Source organism: Xiphophorus maculatus, chromosome 9 (assembly GCF_002775205.1).
Source record: "Xiphophorus maculatus strain JP 163 A chromosome 9, X_maculatus-5.0-male, whole genome shotgun sequence".
Lineage (NCBI taxonomy): Eukaryota > Metazoa > Chordata > Actinopteri > Cyprinodontiformes > Poeciliidae > Xiphophorus > Xiphophorus maculatus.
The window spans coordinates 12263793-12283890 of NC_036451.1; the positions used below are offsets into that span (position 1 = coordinate 12263793).

A 20098-nucleotide genomic window follows, 5' to 3' on the forward strand; every position below is an offset into this window, starting at 1 on the left:
ATCGGCATATTCCCCCAACAAAAGGATAATTCCTCCGACGCAGCTATTGATGCTTTCCTTCATTTATTTATTTTTTTTTCAATGAAGTACTACTGGCTCATTGCAACTCGTCATCAACAACACTTTATCTGCCAATAACATTGAATAATCTTTTCCCCCCTCCCTGATATAAAACAGTACTGGCCCAGTTGTGGGGCAGGTTTTTTTTTTCTTTTCTCCCAACTGTCAGTTTCTTAAGGCTAATTGTATTAAAACTGGTCAAGCTGACACTTGTGAGCTAGAAATTTATATATACATTGCCATATACAAAAAATATATATTTCTGCACAACTATCTCATAAATACACTACATTAAAAGTTGATGAAAAAACTTAGACTAAAAGAAGTTGCTTATAGAACATTTATTGTAAAGAAAACAAATCAACATAAATCTATAACACAATCTTCGGAGGAAAAAAAAAAAATCAAAATAAATACAAATAAATTATAAAATAGAAAATTGTCAAAATATTATACATCACTGACAATAAAAAAAATACATGTATCCCAGGTGAGGGAGCTGAAAATAATGAGCACAGAAAAAAAAAACTATGAACTAAGTTGCAGGTAGACTGGTTAAAAAGATACAATTAACAGCATTTTTCTGGGTGAAGCATTAAGTCCAATTTATTTATTTCTAACATACAAGTTATTCATCCACACCTAGACCCTATGCGAATGCCAGGAGAAAACATGTTTTAACATTATTTTAATATGAACTCTATGGTGAAGGTGCTCAGAAGTCTCTGTTGAAGGTTCGTTGAATTAAAAAGAAAAACTACACAGTAGAAAAATGCAAAAGTAGCATTTACAAATTTATCTCTTTTCTAAATAAATGGTGCAGATATGATACAGATGAGTGAATCATTTTGCTCCTAGCAGCAGTGTGATACAACAAGATGATAAACAGCAATGGACATTTTATTTGCCAGCTACATTTCACATGGAAGCAAAATAATGCGTTTTTTTTAATACCTCAGAGAAAATGTTAAGACACACCTTGGATGATTAAACTAAAAATATGAAGCGGGTTGAAATCCCTTCCGGTTAGCTTTTTTCTTTTTAATAGTTAGGAAACTTCAAGATAAAGAAAAGGGGAAACTAGACAAAAATCTGTCCAGACTTTTGGAACCTGCAGGATCGAATTATTCAGGTTTGATTTATTTAATCTAGACCTCGAAAACAGACATTGGCTGCAATTTGTTTATCCAAGTGTTCTCACCAGACTGAAGTAAATGCCCAAGATACCCAATTAGAGAACACAGACAGTATGGTTACATTACACAAGTTAAAACACAAAACAGTCCAGAAAAAAATTAAAGACTGACAACTGATTGTGACAGTACCCAAAAGTAGAAAATAAAGCAAAAAATAAAACACACCAGCCCTTTTATAATTCAAAATCCATATATCTTTATAATTAAATCTTTAAACTCTTCCACAGACAAGAGAAATGTACACCCATATATACACAAACAAAACCTTGTATTATTTTAACCACTAAATGTCTACTTGATGTGCTCCATCAAATCTCATTTGACACACCTGACCACTGGTTAAAAATCTAACTTTTCTTCTCTCTCATTCACTCTTTTTTAAATTTAAGCAACCAGTAAACATATGAAGAAATATCTTTGGAAATAAAATTCAGTAATTGTGGTTTTGCATTGCATTACATTTTGTTCTCAACTACATTCAGTCTTAGAAAAATAATGAATTTTCTAAATCATGGAGCACTCTTAGAAATGTTAGTGGCCAATATCTGGTCACAATAAATACTCTATATAGATTAAACAAAAGTATTGGGTATGAGTAATCTGCTTATTTAAACATGTCATTGTGGCAGCAAATCCATTTTTATTTTAAACTATTTCAAAGTCAAATATAAATATGCATTCTAATCACAAAAATGCTCACATTTAAGCTCTTACTGCTGTTTTTTTATTTTACATGTTGAATAAAGAGCACTGAACCCAACATATAGCCCTTAACTCTATGCATGGAGGATATGTGATGGACATGGAGGGAGCCATTTAATCAGGCTTCATCATTCATAAATAATTTTTTAGGAGAGAAGAAAAAAACAGGGGCAGCACACAGAAAAGATGCACAATTCTTTACCCTATTCACTAATTTCAACTGTAATCAATCTTCCACAGGAAGAAATGTTGCTAAAAAAAATCCGTACTTCTGATTTCAGGAACATATCCAAAGATGCAGGAAGCTTTAAGTCATCTAGCCTCATGCTTTTGGTTAACAGTTTACAATAACCAACCAGATGCATGCTGTTTCTGGGACTTTTGCATTATTATTTACGCCTCTAATATACAATGTAAGATGTTAAATGTTTCTTAATTCCTATAGTTATGCCACATGCTTGAAGTCAAAGGCGTAGCATCAGAACCGTCAGGTGACCCACAGGCAGCTGGCTTCATGCAAGTCTCTGAATGCTGAAGAGCGTTTTCACCACCAAGCAGGCACCAGTTCAGTCTGCAAAGAGATCACTGCATACTAAACTGATGGAGGAAGTGTTGAACCAGCCATGCTTTTCATAAAGGTTTAGTTAAAGGGTAAACTGTTATTCTGTCAGAAGCACACAAAGTCAACATTTTAGCATTAAATGTGTAAGAAATGACAAAGATTAATGTTATCGCTGTCAGAGTTGACAAGGATTTGGCTGTTGGTTTAAAGATGCTTCCAAAATCCCAAAACTATAACAGTTTGTGCTAAATTTGACATTTCTTGATCAATTATTCAATATTGTGGACAGAAGGTGGCCGATATGGACATAGAATAAATAAAAACTCTTTTACTCCCATGTTTTCATTGCTCAGAATTAAACTCCTACAAATAAACATCAACAATTACAGCAGACACAGTGCCACAAGAATGAGCCAAAACACTCAAACAGTTTGAAACTGTTTTTAGAGAAATGTAAGAAAAAAGCCACACAAAGTCAATCCTGTTATTTATATGCAATTGTTAAAGATAATGTTGTTCAGTTTAGAGTAGGTAATTTTCTTAAAACAAAAAGCATTTTATCATTCTTCAAGGGATTTAAATTAACTTTGTGCTCACACAAAATTAGTAGGCATTTGAGAACAAGTATTCAGTTCATAAATCAGCTTCGTCAGTTCATAAATCAGCTTCGTCAGCTCAAACTATTTTCTTTCCTCAAACAAGTCATGCCATTTTAAAACCTTTCCAAATATGCACTGTGCCTTTTAAAGACAGAAAAAAAAATCTATTCTTGTAAATAGCTAAAGAGTACAGGCTTTATGCTGATCTAGAAGGAGATCATTCTGCACAAACAAATCACTTGCTATAATGTAATAGTACTTTTTCTTTTTCATGTCCCTAAGCTAATGCATAAATTAGTTAGTATGTATTTTTGAATAGACATGTATTTTAGGGCTGCATTGAGTTAGCAGGTGATCATAGTCAGCCAATTTTAGGCTAAATGGGCTCTCTATGTCTAGTCTGAAACTCAAATTGGAGCTTTTTTCAATTGGTGTACACACTATACTTAAGAGCCAACAAGTGGCGCTTCAGAATGGAAGTTCTAATAGTGAAAAGAACAAGAGAAAAATTAAGGAAATTTGCATTTGGTTGATTATTTCTTTGTGGTAATACCATTTCTGAACAATTAATCCTCTACTGTTAGAAAGTGTTTATTTGCCCATGAATGGTGACATATTTGAATAATTCATTTCCGATTTAACAATGCATTCCCTCACCACTGAGGGCCCTATAAGAACCAAATAAAGCCACAATCCCCATTTCCATTTCACACGTTCTTTGTGGGCATAATTCTGCTGTGCTCCCTACAAATGACTAATATATTTAAATGTGTCAATACGTAATGAGAAATAAACGGGCATTCAGACCGTATAAGACATACTGCCAAGATGCACACTTGCACAAAAGGAAATATTCAGCCAAATAAAATAATTCCTAATTTTTAATATAGTAGTTGTTGATGACTGTTACACAGCAGTAATCAGAGCCCATAATAATCAAATTACTTTAGTACATCTTCTAAAAAGAGATGAACCATTTTATATCAAGTCAATCAATATTTTCATCCATTAACTTAATCTTTTTTAAAGTGCATTTCTTTTCTTCTATCCTCCAAACATTTCAACTACAACCTTTTTATAAAATCAATATTTTTATTCAGAAAAGGGTAAATCTGAAAGCCTCGCTCCTAGAGCAAAATGTCGTCAATCCTACGCTGCACAGCTTCACTCAGAGTTTATTTGTACTTTTAAAGATTTTCACAGCTTCTGTCAATCACGCATCGGTTATTAAGGTGTAAAATAGAACCTGACGTTTATAACAATCTTATGAAACATGTTTTATATTTGCGAGTGAATACACATTTCTGAAGTGACCTTTCACATGGTCTTCCTCAAACTGACAGGATGTTTAACCTGCACCACAAGGTGTCACTGCACAACTTTCACTTTGATTGCAAGTCATTGTTGAATGCTACTCTGCTTTTATAAACAGACATAAGGAATGGCGTATGAGTAAAAGAGCAATAATGTTTTTACAGAAATGTCAAATAATAATAAGACCTGAGAGCATCAATATGGAGTGTGATGGAGAAAGCAGGAGTAGTTTGAAAGTTATGAAGGTACTTGTTTTGGTATTTGTGAGGAATTTCGGAGTTTTTGCATGAAGAGTGAAGGCGATGGAGAGAATGAGAATGGACACTTCCCTTAGTACTCCTCATATGCAAGTTTCCTGTTAGAGAGCTGGGGACCCCATAGTGTTTGGGAGCGTGGCGATGCTAGGAGTGGGTTATGATATCATAGACAGAGCCGTTTTCAGGGCGGGGCTTGGCCTCTGTGGTGGTGGTCGGATTTGGGGGCCAGTCTGGGTCCAAACTCAGTTCCTGGGCAAGATGCCTGTATCGAGCTTTGGGCGTCGTCTTGCGTGGACACAACCTGAACAGACACTTGTATGCCTGCATGTCAATCACCCCCTAAAAATTCCCAGGTTGTAAAAAAAAAATAAAATAGATGCATTAAAAGGAAAAAAGAAGAAAAAGAAAAGGGCATTAATGCATGTTGACTTGATCTAAAAATCTGTGGATCAGGTGTTTGTAGCTTGCTACATTTATTGCATGCCAAACATCAAACTCAGGGATTCAGTTCTGTGATAAACAGATAAAATCCATACATGCATGTTTTTCAAACCAAAATTTAGCATGAAGTTAACTTGAAGGAACTGGTTGTCAACAGTTGAAAAGGCTGAGCGAACTCCTTAAAACAAGCTCATGGAGACTGAACAAAGATCTTTAAAGATGGCCACAAAGACACACTTTAAAGATACAAACAAAGAGTATTTTTGCTAGCTCTATAATGACAAATAAAGGGTCAGGCTTTCTTGTTTGTTTTTAAATCATGACATTCCTGAGGTCATACACTGATAGTGGTGACTGACATGCTTGGTTGGAATCTAAGAGAAACTAGGATAGGTGCACCAAACAAGCTTTAGATCTTCAAACAAGAAGCTGGCACCACAGCAAAAGGGAAGGACAGTAGCAAGCATGAAAAAATACTCAAGTCTGGCAACAAATTAAGATTATTTAAATATAAAACAGCCTTTCTCACAAAAAGTTTGGAAGTTAAATAATTAAAAAAAAGAATGCAACTATTTGAACAGAATTTAAATCCATGTTTGGCTAAAAACTTTTAAAATGTTGACATTGAACATGAATTTTAATGCAGTACAAAGTTTCCTCTGCAACCACAGATACTATAAAATGTCAAATCACATCTGACCAATCGTATCCTTATTGGCCTCTGGGTAAAGCCCTTCAAACATTCCCCAAATCTTTCAATTTTTGGAAGACAACTTAAAAAGTTTGTTATTCTGTCAACATTTTGTCAATAAAACTGTTATCTATTGCAAATCATCGCAAACCTATTGTTTTATTCTACATAGGACTGTTACTATTTATTTGAGAAAACAAGGCTGTAATAAAAATAAACAAGTCTGCATCCAATAAGTTTTCTCTGCAATGTGTACATCTGCAGACAATGCTAGGAGTTCAAACTCCTGCATCCTCTCAGTTTGTATAGAAGCTAGGAAAAATAGTGCAATATTTGCACTTTTTGACTGAACTTGTGTAATATTTCCTAGACAGACCGTCCACAAGGAGGTAATAACATCGGGGTTGCACTCATGCATGTCTCAGGTAGCAGTTACATCAGAAAGATGCGCTTTGTGACAAAGAAGGAGATAGGACAGAAAGAGGAAACACCACACATGAGCAACAAGAAAGGGCTAGAGAAGAAGGTGTCAGATTTTCCCAACCTGTGGTGTCGGGGCGGCAGGGGTGACGCCATAGTTGGCCTGTTTGTCTCTGCTGAGCACAAGCTTCCATAAGATGATGTCAAGGATGAAGGTCTAAGGAATAACAGCGCATTGGGCAGGGAAAGAATTAAAGAGAGGCGAATTTGACTCCCCACTGCTCCTGCTTTTATTTTGGCACAAAGGTCTTCAAGCTGATCTGGCAACAGAGCTTTAAGAAATCATGTATTTGCGAAGATGAATTCTCCAAAGGCTGCGAGACAGTAATTAAGTTTGGAATAAAAAAAATTATGTGAGAAGGAAGTATATATATAGCGATTCTTCAGTGTTAGAGAAACTGAAAACATCTGATTATATGCAAAATCAATTAAGCTTTATTAGTTAATTCGCTTCAAAGATCAGTAGAATTTGCACTGGTAGCTCAGAGGCGGGGAAATCTGAGATGTTTGCTAAGCAGTGCGTGTTTTGAGGGCAGCCATCTAAATGGAAGGAGAGAAACTGATTCTGCTCAAGGCAGGTTAGCATAAACTACTGATCACGGACTAAACTTTATTCTATTTCTAAAAAGCCTCTGCCAATGATTGAAACTTTACTCTAAACATATGTAAAATCCTGAGGAAAAAAAATGTATGGTCTAAAAATAACCACATTTATCAAAAACAGTCAAAGGGACAATTTTCCATTTATAAAAACATTTTCTCATCACAACAAAAGACTGATCCAGCTGTAAAGTTGCATAAGACAAAGATGAGCACAATGCATGAAAAAATGAAAACTGAACATGGCAAAAACAAACAAGTGTTACCATGTGTGTGTGTGTGTGTACCTTACCTCCACCAAAACAGACACAGCAGCATTGACTACGATTATCAGGAAAACCTTTAGCCTCCATTCAAAAGGGACACAAACAATCTGTACGGAACAAAAATAATAAACTGATGAAAATATTCATGTGCAGAAAAGTTAACAGTTCAAACTACGCCTGCGACTACACACAAATATGACTGGACCCCTTAAAGAGAGTTTTAAAAAGACTTTAAAATAAATATTTTATTGAAGTAGAAAATTCTCACACTGAAAAAAGCATCTTTAATTTGATTACATTTAATTAATATGGGAATAAATGCAGTGTGTATAAAGTATGAAGAGAAAATAAAAGTTGGCTTGCTATAGCAGTCTGTACCAGAACTGAGTATCTGATATTTATCTTCACTTACCTCTAGAAACTCATCAATGCCTTCAACAGGATGAAACATGATGAACAGCAGAAAGAAATACAAACTCACAGCAGATAGAACAAAAGGCCCTGTTGAAAAGACAGTCAGTCATCCATTAGAATATCTAAATGCTAAATATTACAGCAAGGCAGCACTGAGAAGACCGGGCCTCACAGTTCTTGTAGCTCGGCTGCCTGAAGGGTTTGCCTTTGGAGAAAACGATGGCGACAATGAGATACTGGAAGGAGGAGACGTAGAAGAGACTTGTGTTCTCAAAGTTTTGGATGTTGTGATCATCCACTTCTGTTGTGTTGACTCCGGACACGTTCAGGTGATTCGAGTGATTGCAGACGCTGGGAGTGGACAGAAATATATCAAACAGTGTCATTAGAAACTGCTGACAGGAGCAATGTAGCATTATCCCTGATGAGCCGCTCTATGCTGGACACTTACTTTGTAGCAGGAGTCCAACGCTCGAACCATGGCTGCTTTTGGACCCAAAGAAACGTAATGATCTGGAACCCCAAGCAGATGAGGATTTGGGTCAGCACAGAGAGCAGCAGAGGCCCTGAGATTAGTCCTGATGGGGGACGACGTGACACCAGTTCTTTCCAAGCTGGGTTCAAACTCACTGAAGAGACAGGAGAAATATTAATTACAAAGTTTATGTTTTTAAGGAAAAGTCGAGCTTTTTCTGCAATAATTTTCCAAAACTTACTGGTGAAAACAATTAGGAGGATGATAGCAATGTCAATAAAGAGGAACTGGAAATCTCCAAGGTTACTTGATACCTAAGACACAGAACGAACATGGATTGGTAAATATTTTAAATTTCTCCTGGTTTTCACCGTTGTTTTATAAGTGAGGCAGCCACACTACTTACTGAGTAGAGGAGAGTGACGCTGATGTACTGGATGATGCTGTAGAGAGCCATAAACTTGAACACACAGAAGGAGGTGATCAGAGCAGCGCGTCCCTCCCTGTTAAGACAAACAAACAATTTCCAACTATAAAATACATAATGAGAAAGAAAAAAATGCTTCACTTCCCACAGAGCAGTATTTAATGATATCACTGAATTAAGAGAAAATTCTTCAATAGAGGAATAAAGAAACATCAGAAGATTGTATTGTGGGCTTTCATGTAATTACTAAATACATGTTGCTAAAATACTGCAAAGAAGTATTTTTGGTTTTGTTCAGTTTTGGAGTGGTGAACAAAAGCAGCCCAAAGCATGATGCTACCATCACTATGTTTCACAGTTTAGATAGTGGGTTCAGGATGAAATGAAGTTTTTTTTTGCAATATTTTCTTGTAATATTAAATTTTACAAGCTTTGCTCTCATTTAGAAAATGCTAAACCTGCATGTTATTATATCTATTCTTAAAAAACATTAGTTGTTTAAAAAAAAAAAAATTAGATAAAGATATGAAAAGTCATTGTGGAAGCTCCTAAGAGACACCTGTGAATCTGGAGCTTCGGGTTGCAGCCCTCTGCTTTGCACAATGATTTTCCTCTTTCCAACATCTCATGAAAACTACACTAGTGGTGTACGCAGGACTTAATGTTTAGCAGTAGATCTCTGCAGCAACATAAGTGGGCTCCATTTAATATTTATATGCCTTCTGAATGCAGCTGGTTCCAATGGGCTTCATCCAGAGGTATCAGAGTAAAAAGTATGCCCTACTTTTTCTTTTAATCAGCAAAATCATTCATCCTCTTCTTTCAGTTACGCAGTACTAGGAAACTTTTGCAATAAAATATATTAGAGGTTGTAGTTAGAATGTGCATGCTGAGAAATGACGAGCCACGAGGCACTGTAAAAGGGAACAAACAGAAACCTGATCAGGCTCGGGACGCAGGAGATGTTGGGGGTCCTGGAGGTGAAGGGGGAAGCCACTGAGGCCTCCAGCTCTGACAGAGAGATCCCACTATGTGCCCTCTTCAGCGCCTTTTGTTGAAGAGAAAAACTGCTTAAACGTGTTGAATTACAGGTAGAGCTGCACCAAGTTGCTGTTATAAATAGACAGTATTACATACCCCACAGTCATTTGCACCATCTCCACACATTCCCACAAAGTAGCTGGCAGCAAATGATAGTCACTGGTTAGTATCAAAAAGTTGATGTAAAAGATCTAACACCATGATTTTATCTAAAGAAATTTGCTCATTTAATCCAGATTCTTGCGCCTGTGTTGTCATAATTCAGTGTAAAACTTTAAGACTCACTCTACTCCCTGTAGTGTCTCGACAAGCTGGGTTTTCTGGTCCGGCGCCATTCTGGCAAACACTGTCCCGTGCAGCACAAGCTGCAAACAATAACACAAGGCTCAACGTTCATGAAACGTTGGGATCGGTTTCAACATTCCTGCGTCTGTTTCAATAAATACACACAGGATTTCCAGTTTAGAAGATTTGTCGTACCTTCTGAAGCATGTCTGGGAAATGCTCGGCGATTATAGCGAATGATTTTCCATTCATTGCAAAGTGGTAGAGTGGTTGTGTTTTGGGCTCCTCAGCATGACCTTCATCCTCCAGGCTGATGTTAATTTCCTGTTGAAAGTCACCAAGTGTGGCTTAGTTACAACAGATACATTTTAGAGATACTGGAAAAAAGCTACATGTAACCCTCCACTTACATAAACCCTGACTAAAATTTTCTGCTAATGACAAAGTTTTGGGAAATAAGAGGCATAATGTCACCACATGCAATAAAAGTAGCTCTAATTAAAAATCCAAGATGGTAATTAATTTCCCCTCAATTATTTTCATTTCAATAACTACTGCACACAACTAAAAAGCCATTTTTACAGAGTTTTAATTTGAGAAGATGGAGCTGTAGACTTGAGCTCAGTGGAGAGTCTTTATTTTCTTTACCTCGAGTCGTGTGGTTCTGCTGGGCCTGTCAGCGTATCTCCATGTGATTTTGGCGGCTTGTCCATCATGAGGAGGAAGGGCATCAGCAATGATGACCGTGTCCCCGGCAGGGATCATTCCACAGTCACGGGCCACAGAGACTGCCGTCAACATGTTGTCGCCTGGAAAGTGGAAGAAAGACATTCACAAAACTCGAGATGTGTTTTTCATATTATCAAGCAGATATTTAGGCAAAACCAAAGACTTGAGCTAGTTTTATATTGATCATGTGTTTTTTGTAATATTTGAAGATTTTTTTTCTGCTCTCACCAGTAACCATGACAGTTCGAATGTTTGCTCGATAGAGGTCTTGCAGCACTCCTGGAGTTTCAGCCTTCAGTTTGTTCTGCATGATGATGAGTCCCAGAAACTCCATGTTTGCCTCTATGTAATCCCTGGTAGCAAAACAACAACAAAAATTATACAACAAAATATCTAAATAAATACATAATAAACTTTGTTGCGTCAAACACTTAAACTTTTTGATGCATTTATAGAGCGTCTTATCTTAAATCCTTCACAAGTTGCATAATGTTTTTAACTACCTGTTGACGTTTTGGACTTTGTGCCAGTTGAGTTTTGATCCGAGTCGCCGATGAGCCAGAGCGATCACTCTGAATCCCTGCTTAGTGTAATCCTCCAAAACCTCTGCAAAGTTTTCCGGAACTGGGAAAAATGTTTGGTTAGACAGTGAATTCAAAGGAAAAGCATCTCATTCTACAGCACTATTTTATTGCAACACTGCGAACATTATAAAATTTACAGAAGTTGTATAAAAACAAATATACAAAGAGTTGTCAAAATCATTTCAAGTGTGTCTTTTTGTGGGAACTTTTTACAGCTTCATGATTTAATTCGACTCCTAAGCAGAAACTCATGTTGGTCACCTCACCCGTCTCTCTCTTGCAGAGACTGGCCACCACCTCTGGTGCTCCCTTCATGAAGGCATCCATACACTTCTCCCCCAGAGTACGAGACACAACGCTCATCCTCTGAAGAGCCGAGGAAAAAGGAAACTGCCGCACGATACCGATCTCGTATAATGACTGCAGACAATTACATACACATACAGAAGAGTATCTGATTTATTTAGTAATTATGAGTAGAGGACATTTACACAGTTTTATGTATGTTTTAAGATATTAATGGTCAGTTATTGTTTTTAGGCCGGGTGTTTAAAAAAAACTACAAAACCTGAACAAGAGAAAAGCCTCAAATTTCAATTATTTAAATAACCCTGAAGCATCACTTTAATCCAGAGGAAAATTATTATATATGGTGATCAAACATTTCAAAAATATGCAGACACTACTTACTGAAAGCTCAGCGAGTTCCTATAAAAACAAAAAAACAAGAGAAAATAAATTTCAAAGTCAGAAAGTTTTTTATGGATAACTTTACAAATTTGGACACATTTTCTGAGATCTTCTCTATTCAGTAAGTTATTGATACATAACTGACTTGGCTCAGCTGTTGAAGTGTTAAGTTTCTGTACGTACCATGTCCTGCTCGGCCGATTCATCGGGCTGGGAGGGCAGCAGCTGCTTTGGTGGTCGGACAACGGTGGGCATGATGCGGTTATGGAGAGCAGTTTCCTCCTCAGTGGCTTCCTCCAGGATCTGGAGAAGATGAAGTTAAAGAAAAATAAATATTTGTACATTAATTTAGCGTTCATTTTTATATTCCAAACATAAGACTAGTTAATTTTTAACAATAATGTTGTTTTCATATGGACCTGAGCATTAAGGTTCCAATAGTCATCAAACCTGGGTTGTGCCAAACAAAGCATCAACATTAAACATTATGGTCACATGGTGCCAAAAAATAATAAAAATAATAATAAAAAAACTGATGGCACCTGGATTTAACTAGGCAAACAGATATAAGCCTATTATTGGATAATTACTGCATCAGTGATTATCTTCCAGACGACAAAAAGTTGTTCAACCAACTTTTGCAATAAGTAGCTTTTCATTTCTTAAATAAGAATTTCAAAAGACACATCTCTTAGTTGAGGAAAAGATGTTAACCTGTTTAGGAAGGCTCACATAATTGCCATGAATCAGGCAGATAAAACATGTAAACATGCTCCCATCATCAGTACAAGATTTTGGCGAAAAGTGAATGCAACATTGGAAGAAAATCGTGACACTGTAGCAGCTTATTGAGAAAATTTGATCTACAATCAAACTTAATGAGGTAAAATGAAATATTAAAAATGTAACCTTTTTGTTCGGAAGTGATTTTTTTCTTGATGTAAAAGCCCCCCATAGAAGGATTGTTGTCCACCATACGGAGGCATCTCAGAGCAAATCTGGCCATTCAGCATTCAAAGAGGTTTGTTTTACGTTTTAATTTACACATAAACATAACCTCATCTAATCAAGTGAAATTGAAGTTGTAGTTCTTACTGAATCTCACACTGAAAGCGTTCAAACGGAGGAGGATTCTGGATCAACACGGTGTTACTGGATATACTCAGAGCAACTCACCCAGCCTGTAGCCTCAAACATTTTGAGGTCCAGTGGATCTCCAGACAGCTGGCCTTCTATTTTGGTTAGCGAGTGGCAGGTGGCCATGCAGGCCACAAACTGGGACTTGACAAGATTCTCCTTGTGGGCACTTTCCTCTGATAGGTGAAAACTGATCAAGGAAGAAAACGTGGTTATGGGAGAGGAAAGGCAACAACACTCCTATTAACCTTGATTGTGACTTTCACTTCTGATTTATGGCCCAGAAATACTCTGTCCTGAGCAAATATCAGAATGTGCCTGGACTTTTACAACTGTTTTCAAACTAATCCCAGAGCAAATGCAATTTGGACTCAGGTCTCTGATGTTTCCATATTTCATAAATCAAATCCACATACCGGCCTCCTTCAACTCTCTGAACTCCCCACATGTCCAATCCATCTTCTGTTAAAGTTCCCGTCTTAAAGAAGAAAAATGTAAAACAAATATATATTTTCCAGTCTAGCAACCGTTCATGCTGTTGTATTTTTTTTTTTCAGTATTGTCTAAGAAGACTTACTTTATCAAAGCAGACCAGATTAATCTGTCCACAGATGTTGATCCTCTGTGGGCTGATACAGAAAATGCCAATCTTTTTAAGACGCCGCTGGGCGTACACAATCCCAGCTGTCATGGCTGCTGGCAGCGCTGGTGGCACAGTGATGGTTATGATGTCCAGAGACTCGATGATGATGGTTTTCACTTTCTCCTGGAATAGAAGAAAATGCAAAAGATTTAAGTTTTTCCCATTGGAATAATTTCTTATGTGCTCAAATCCTTAGTAGTGTTTCAAGGATCTTTTATACTAGTAAAGTTGTTTCCCAAAATGAGCTACAAAAGCAGTGAATTCTTCACCATGTCTACTGTTTATCTTTTACAATTCAAGACTCTGTATATTTTGTTCACCAAGAGCTACAGAAAAGGTTCTGTGATGCTGGGAATAAATCTAAAATCCTTAAATTAAGCAAACAGTCTTTGATCAACTGCACTTTTCAAGAGTAAAACAGTAAGCTGAAGAAAAGTGTAACAAAACAACAAACGAAGCATCCTAAAAATTAGGAAGAAAGAAGCAGATACTGACGATCACGCCAATTGAATTTAAATTTCATGTTTTAGCAACAAGCAAAATGTTTTATAATTAGCAAAAAAAGAATGAAAATTTATCGATTTGTTACATTGGTTTTGCTATTTAGTTCATTTTAAAGCTTAGACACAGAACTGGTCAACTACTAGACTGAAATGCTCTCATTAGCAGCCTTGCTAGTAAAAAAAACTTCTCATAAGGAATTGTTTGAGAAACAAGAAAACAGCTTGCTCTGCTGGTTTCCCTGTGCATTACCCCATTCATGATACTGAGGACGATTGAGTAAATGAAGCCGATTCCAGCCACAGCCACCAGACACAGCAGAAAGAGGTAGGCGTCACGATACAGCTTGAAGTCGGTGGGTTTGGGATAAAGGATGGAGCGCACCAGTTGGCCTTTGGCTGTGCTGAAACCTGCAAGAAAAACAATATATTTGTTATTATTCTAAATATTTTTTTTTTATCAGATTGAGTCTACATTTGCTTAAGAGAAAATGAACTGATGACACTATAATTTAAAAAGTCTATTGTGACTCATAGATTTAGAAGAATCGGGTAATATTTTGGAAACCAGAATTAAAAAGGTTTTCTTTAATGTTGAGCAGTATTGTGTACCACTTGTGCTGCAAGCTAACATTTAAATTGTTTTAGGAATAAAAATAAGTCAGTAGAGTTACATCTGAATGAATAGAATATCATTAAGTTATTTTTTAAAATAATTTATATTATTTACTCTGTACTACAGAGTAACAGCAAAAACATCCAGAAAACAATCAAGTTCCTGCATCCAGGCCCCCCTGCTGACCTGTGCGGACCACCACGGCTTTGACCAGTTCTCCTGTGTAGAAGCGGGTTTGGATGACGTTGGTGCCGCAGAACAGTGTGTGTCTCTTATGCTCCTCGGCGTTGTAGGCACTGTCTGCCCCCTCCCGCTCTCCTGGTAGTGGGTTGGGGAGGTTGGTTTTTGTCACAGGAACACTTTCACCTGATGAAGGGAATCCTGTTATTGTGCTGTACGGAACAATGAACCTTGCTGTTAGACAAGAGTTTACCTGTGAGCATGCTTTCATTGACGATGCAGGTGCCGCTGATCAGCACTGCGTCACATGGCATGATGGTCCCGTTGCTTGGAATGACCACCACATCACCAGGTACCAGATCAGTAGACAATGTCTCTTCAACCTCTGCCAGGAGAAGCAGGAGTTAGAAAAAAACACATTTAACTGCAATGCAAATAAAGTTTGAAACATGAACAAAAAGTGAGCACAGAGGTGGTTGATCTGCAAATTTGCTGATTATCCATAGAAATATTTTATTTACATTAAAACTAAAATTAAATTAAATAAAGGCATTTTAATTTCCAACATATGGGGTTATTCTGGTTTGAATAAATCTATTTAAGAGGGCAATAAATAGATAAAAGTGTACAAAACCCATAAAAAGACAATATAATTTATTGACATACCATTATTGGCTCGGCAAACAGATACACGGACAATACTGTGAGCTGCCACCATATCATGAAGCATGATGTATTGCTGGAGAAAGGAGAGATTAACAGTAATGAAAACAATTTGCTGCTTCTTTGTTTTTAAATTATGAGTAAAAGGACTTAATATTGTTAATTTATGTCATGTTGGAGTTGTTTCTTGTACCCATATGAAACTTATTAACTTAATGGGTCTTTGATTTATTAAAGGCATGCTATAAATGTCTAATTGGGGATTTTAAAATGTCTAAAGAAAATAAAAAAATTGAACATTTAAATCAGTTCAAGAGGAAACTTAATAGATTAACACCAAAAGAAGAAAAATCAAACATTTCTGACTAATTTTACAGAAACTAGTAGTCTAATGTAGAAAGATAAACTAAATAATTCTGACTTTTGGCAAAGATACAAGAAATATAGGTGGATACAAAACTACTAAATCCTCTAAAACTGTCATTATGCGTTAATGTTATGTAGATTCAAAGAAGAAAACCTGAAAAAAACTTTTGTACAGTAATAATCAATGCTACAGAATATGAAAATAAACAGGGCAAAATTCAAGATTACTTTCAATCATACATCAATAAGTTATTAGATGTTTTAAACTTTAAGCATTAGTATCTCGTCTGTGATTTCATAGTTGCATATTTACACACCAACTTGTAGAACAAGTCTAAACTGTATTTAGACAAGTTAATTAGTAAGTCTTACCTTTTTGATGGTGTACAGAGAGGTAGCTATGGATATAACCGACATGAAAACAATGGCCACAGCATAGTAGTAATACTCATCGGTACTCCACAGGATTACGCTGAAGAGCTGGAAGATGTAAAAAGGGTTGAGGACCTGCAGGAGGACATAGAGAAGAGTTGCATGTCAACAAAGACATTCTGCATGAAAAAGACAGAAAACGTATGTTTCAAGGAGTAAGAAAATAACTGGGGTTTCTGCAGTCTCCTAACATGCAAGTTACTCAAGAGTAATCCACCATTTGATCTTTATTTAATCAATTGATTACATGTTTATTAAAATAAACTGAGAAGGATAGAAGATATAGAGATAACGTAGATATAACTTGTTTCATGAGGTGGTCTTAAAGTAATAAAGAGGGAGAACAAAGAGAAAAGGTCCAGACTCTGAAGAGGATCACATATTCAGGATTTAAAGTCCAAATGTACTAAACTCATTTAGTACCAGTTTACCACTGTGTTGACTCTGCCAGTCAAGTTTTACACACAGTGAGAATAACTGGGAATTCAGACCAATTTAAAAAACACGCAGGTTATGTTGACTGAAACTGGTCTTTACCTCTTTGATAAGCAGCTTGAAAACAGAAGGCACTTTCACTGCGATTTCATTCACTCCGAAGAACAGTCTCCTAACAAAAGGAGAGAGAAACAATGAGTTCAGCCACACCTACGAGTTTAAAGCAACATACACAAAACACAGCAGAGTGATGCAAACAATATACCAAAGAGCAGTTTTTATTGGGGTTTGCTACAGAATGTAAAATATATCACAATATTTTCACTAGTTTGGGAATCTATGAATATAAGCAACTACTTTTGTGAGCTCAAAACCCTCAAATTAACTAATTCTCCAAAAATATTCTGTCTCCATTTGAACAAAATACTTCTCCAGGCTAAATACTTGAATTGAAGTTCAAGTCCTTCAATTTTATTTCAAAATATACAAAAAATAAGGTACATTATGGACCTATGGGAGACGTTTCCTGGGTGGAAATGGGTTAAAATAGCATAAGAATAAAACTGAAGCTGGAAGGAATGAAGGAATGGAGGTAGGACACGAGGAAGAATAAAGTGAATGATTTCAAGAAGGAAAGAATGACAAGAAAGGGAGGAAGCAAAGAGGGAGACAGGAAGAATGGAATGAAAAAAAGCACAAGAGAAAGAAGGTCAAAAAAGACACAAACACAAGGAAGAAATGAGAGATGCAAAGAAAGAAGGGCACAGAATAAAGGAAAGACATAAAGAAGGAAAGGAGGAAAAAAGAAGGTAAGGAATCCTCCTATTATTTGATCTGTTGTACCTGTACTCCTGCTGGTTCCTGGTCAGGCCTGCACTGTGCTCTGAGTGGACGGTAGAGCAACTGACTTCAAGATCCTCCAGGCCGCTAAATAATGTGTGCCCCAAAATAAAACAAACAAAAAAAACAAAGACAAAGTTGACACATTACACATAGGGAAACAGATGATAGAAGTTAAATGTTTCAAATGGCTGCCAGCAAAGCATTTGATCAATTTTCAGTTATGATTATCACAAATTGGACTCCAGCTTATTTAATACGATCGGGGTAGATTGTAAAAAAAAATGTCTTACTTTAAAACTTTATAGTTCTGCATCTCATCATTCCAGTAATACTTTGTGCTATGGAAGGTGAAATAGCGAATCTAAGAGAGAAAAGGGAACAAAGGGAAAAAAAATAAAGATGAGTTACTAGTAGCCACACAATCTAAAGTGGGGAAAAACTTGCAAATTAATTACTTCCTTATTATGAGCTCATCATAATATGTCATGTAGTGAACAGAAAAACAACTGAGTGGATGATGGATAATTTAGGGTTAAATATGAACTTCAAGTTAATGTTTAACAGTTGTGATATGAAATCTGTATCATAAAACAAATATCCACATGATTAAAATATAAAACATCCCTGATAGACACTGGAAGCCAAACACAAATGTGCAGTCAACATCACTAGAGCCTGATTGTGGTTTAGAGTGGAGGAGCAAAGTCGAACAGGAGAGAATCACTCCACCCATTAAAAAAGTTAATCAAAAGTTATCTGATTGGAATATTGCTATTGTTTGTGTAGCATTAATGCGCTTGCATCCAGGATCTTGTATCTTGCACCGCCAACCTAATCTAACCTAATATTTCTGGATGCAATAATGGCTTTTAATGCCAAAAGTTCAGTGCCTGATCACCCGCCTATTTCCACAGAGCTCTTCCTGGGAGCTGCAGTCTCCAGTCGAGCTCCTGCCCCACACCTTCCCCACTCAGCTCCACTAGACAAGCGGCAGCAACAATTAAACACCTGGTGGAACTGCGAATCTGATCAGCTTAAATAACTACTTCTCAGTTCAGATTTGGTTGTAAACGGCATAATGGAGGAATGTTGTTGTGGAGACATCTTGAAGGTGGAGTGTCAGAAAGAGTAGGACCTTCTTAGAGAGAATTTCAAGGCATTAAATTGGAAAATTACATTTCTTTTAAGCTATGTTTGCTATATACAAAATTTTATAACAACTGAGGGTAAAAGTTACTTGACTGTGCTATAAAATGGTACATTGTGTGCCTAGAAGATACATAGTAGCACCCCTTTAAATAACAGGTGAAATATATTATATTGCACCACATTATAAAGAATGACTGGATATCAATGGCACCTAAATAATAAGTTGACATTTATTGTAAATTCCTGTACAATATGCATATTGCAAACGTAGAATCTTCTCACCGTCATATAGAACCCCTCTAAGCATTATTGCAGACCACACACATCTTTTCATGGCTGTGGCCTCTTTCAACAGGATTATGCACCCTGTCACAAAGCAGGAATGGTTCAGGAATGATTACAGCAACAAGTTTGAGCTATTGACTTGGCCTCCAAATTCCACGCATGGTCGGCCGCTCCTCGCCTATTGGGTCTGCTGCTAACGTCTTGGTGCCAGATACCACAGCAAACCCTCAGGGTGAAAAAACTGTGGGAGCAGTGAGGGGCTCCTTTGCTCTATGTTCAACATCAGCTTCATGTTCAGTAGGTCTTGTTATGCTGTTGTGATGAGAGATTTAGTTACCTGTGTGGGCTGGTAGTAAGAAAATCTTCTAATGAGCTCCTGAGCAGGGCTGCCATCGGAGGGATGAGGTGTGTGTCCGTTGGCCAGAGGTGAAGGGGAGGGGCTAGAGAAGGGGGAGGAAGGGGAAGAGGGGGAGGAGAGAGGGGAGGTGGTCTGGGTCTCCAGGCTGTGGAAGGGGTTGCTCCCCGGAGCAAGCATCACTCGTACCCTGGCCAGGAACCAGCGCCGGAACTCATCCTGGTCAACAGCAGCAAAGAGAACCAGCAGTCAGTAAATACACCAACACACCCCCTCAAACACACACACCGGAAAATAAAACTGATTTAACAGAAATAGGACTGAATACACAGAATTTCCTTTGCATTCATGCATCTGTGATTGTGTAATAATCAGTTGGTCTCAATGAATCCACTCATCTGAAACTTGATTTCAGCCGTCCTTAAAGCTCATAGGCTTTAAGCCTATGAGCCTCAAGAATCAGGTGCAACTTAAGTAGCTGGAGGAAAAATTAACAATTTAAATACCCGATTTTCCAAAATAATACAAGAATCAAATAGTAGCAATTTTATCATTATTCTGCTGTGATGTTTTAGGTTGCAGCCTTTGAGCAGTGGGTGTGGCAATACAAGCAAAAGGCAACCCACACATATGAGGTAACAGGCTTTATCGTACATGACTCAGTGATTATCTCCAATTTTA

The 20098-nt window shown here is 37.0% G+C and overlaps 1 protein-coding gene across 3 annotated transcripts in view; it reads right to left on the reverse strand.

Annotated features, from left to right (window-relative positions):
• Positions 1–386: 386 nt before the first annotated feature.
• atp13a3 (ATPase 13A3) overlaps positions 387–20098 on the reverse strand; it is a 33850-nt gene continuing 14138 nt past the window's right edge. The window contains exons 5-34 of one of the 3 annotated variants that reach the window (XM_014469236.2): positions 19400–19636; positions 17919–17989; positions 17629–17712; positions 16888–16957; positions 16291–16425; positions 15556–15628; positions 15143–15274; positions 14896–15075; positions 14347–14504; positions 13528–13716; positions 13367–13428; positions 12990–13140; positions 11997–12116; positions 11814–11831; positions 11390–11543; positions 11043–11163; positions 10768–10892; positions 10459–10619; positions 10006–10134; positions 9811–9890; positions 9622–9664; positions 9423–9532; positions 8464–8560; positions 8299–8371; positions 8034–8211; positions 7755–7933; positions 7581–7669; positions 7195–7275; positions 6367–6459; positions 387–5029 (exon numbers count right to left, since the gene is read on the reverse strand). In XM_014469236.2, coding sequence (XP_014324722.1) covers positions 4835–5029; positions 6367–6459; positions 7195–7275; positions 7581–7669; positions 7755–7933; positions 8034–8211; positions 8299–8371; positions 8464–8560; positions 9423–9532; positions 9622–9664; positions 9811–9890; positions 10006–10134; positions 10459–10619; positions 10768–10892; positions 11043–11163; positions 11390–11543; positions 11814–11831; positions 11997–12116; positions 12990–13140; positions 13367–13428; positions 13528–13716; positions 14347–14504; positions 14896–15075; positions 15143–15274; positions 15556–15628; positions 16291–16425; positions 16888–16957; positions 17629–17712; positions 17919–17989; positions 19400–19636 — 3588 coding nt within the window. In that variant the 3' untranslated portion in view covers positions 387–4834. Of the gene's footprint in view, positions 6460–7194; positions 7276–7580; positions 7670–7754; positions 7934–8033; positions 8212–8298; positions 8372–8463; positions 8561–9422; positions 9533–9621; positions 9665–9810; positions 9891–10005; positions 10135–10458; positions 10620–10767; positions 10893–11042; positions 11164–11389; positions 11544–11813; positions 11832–11996; positions 12117–12989; positions 13141–13366; positions 13429–13527; positions 13717–14346; positions 14505–14895; positions 15076–15142; positions 15275–15555; positions 15629–16290; positions 16426–16887; positions 16958–17628; positions 17713–17918; positions 17990–19399; positions 19637–20098 lie in introns of all 3 variants that reach the window. The other 2 variants (XM_023339116.1, XM_023339117.1) reach the window with 2 other exon arrangements.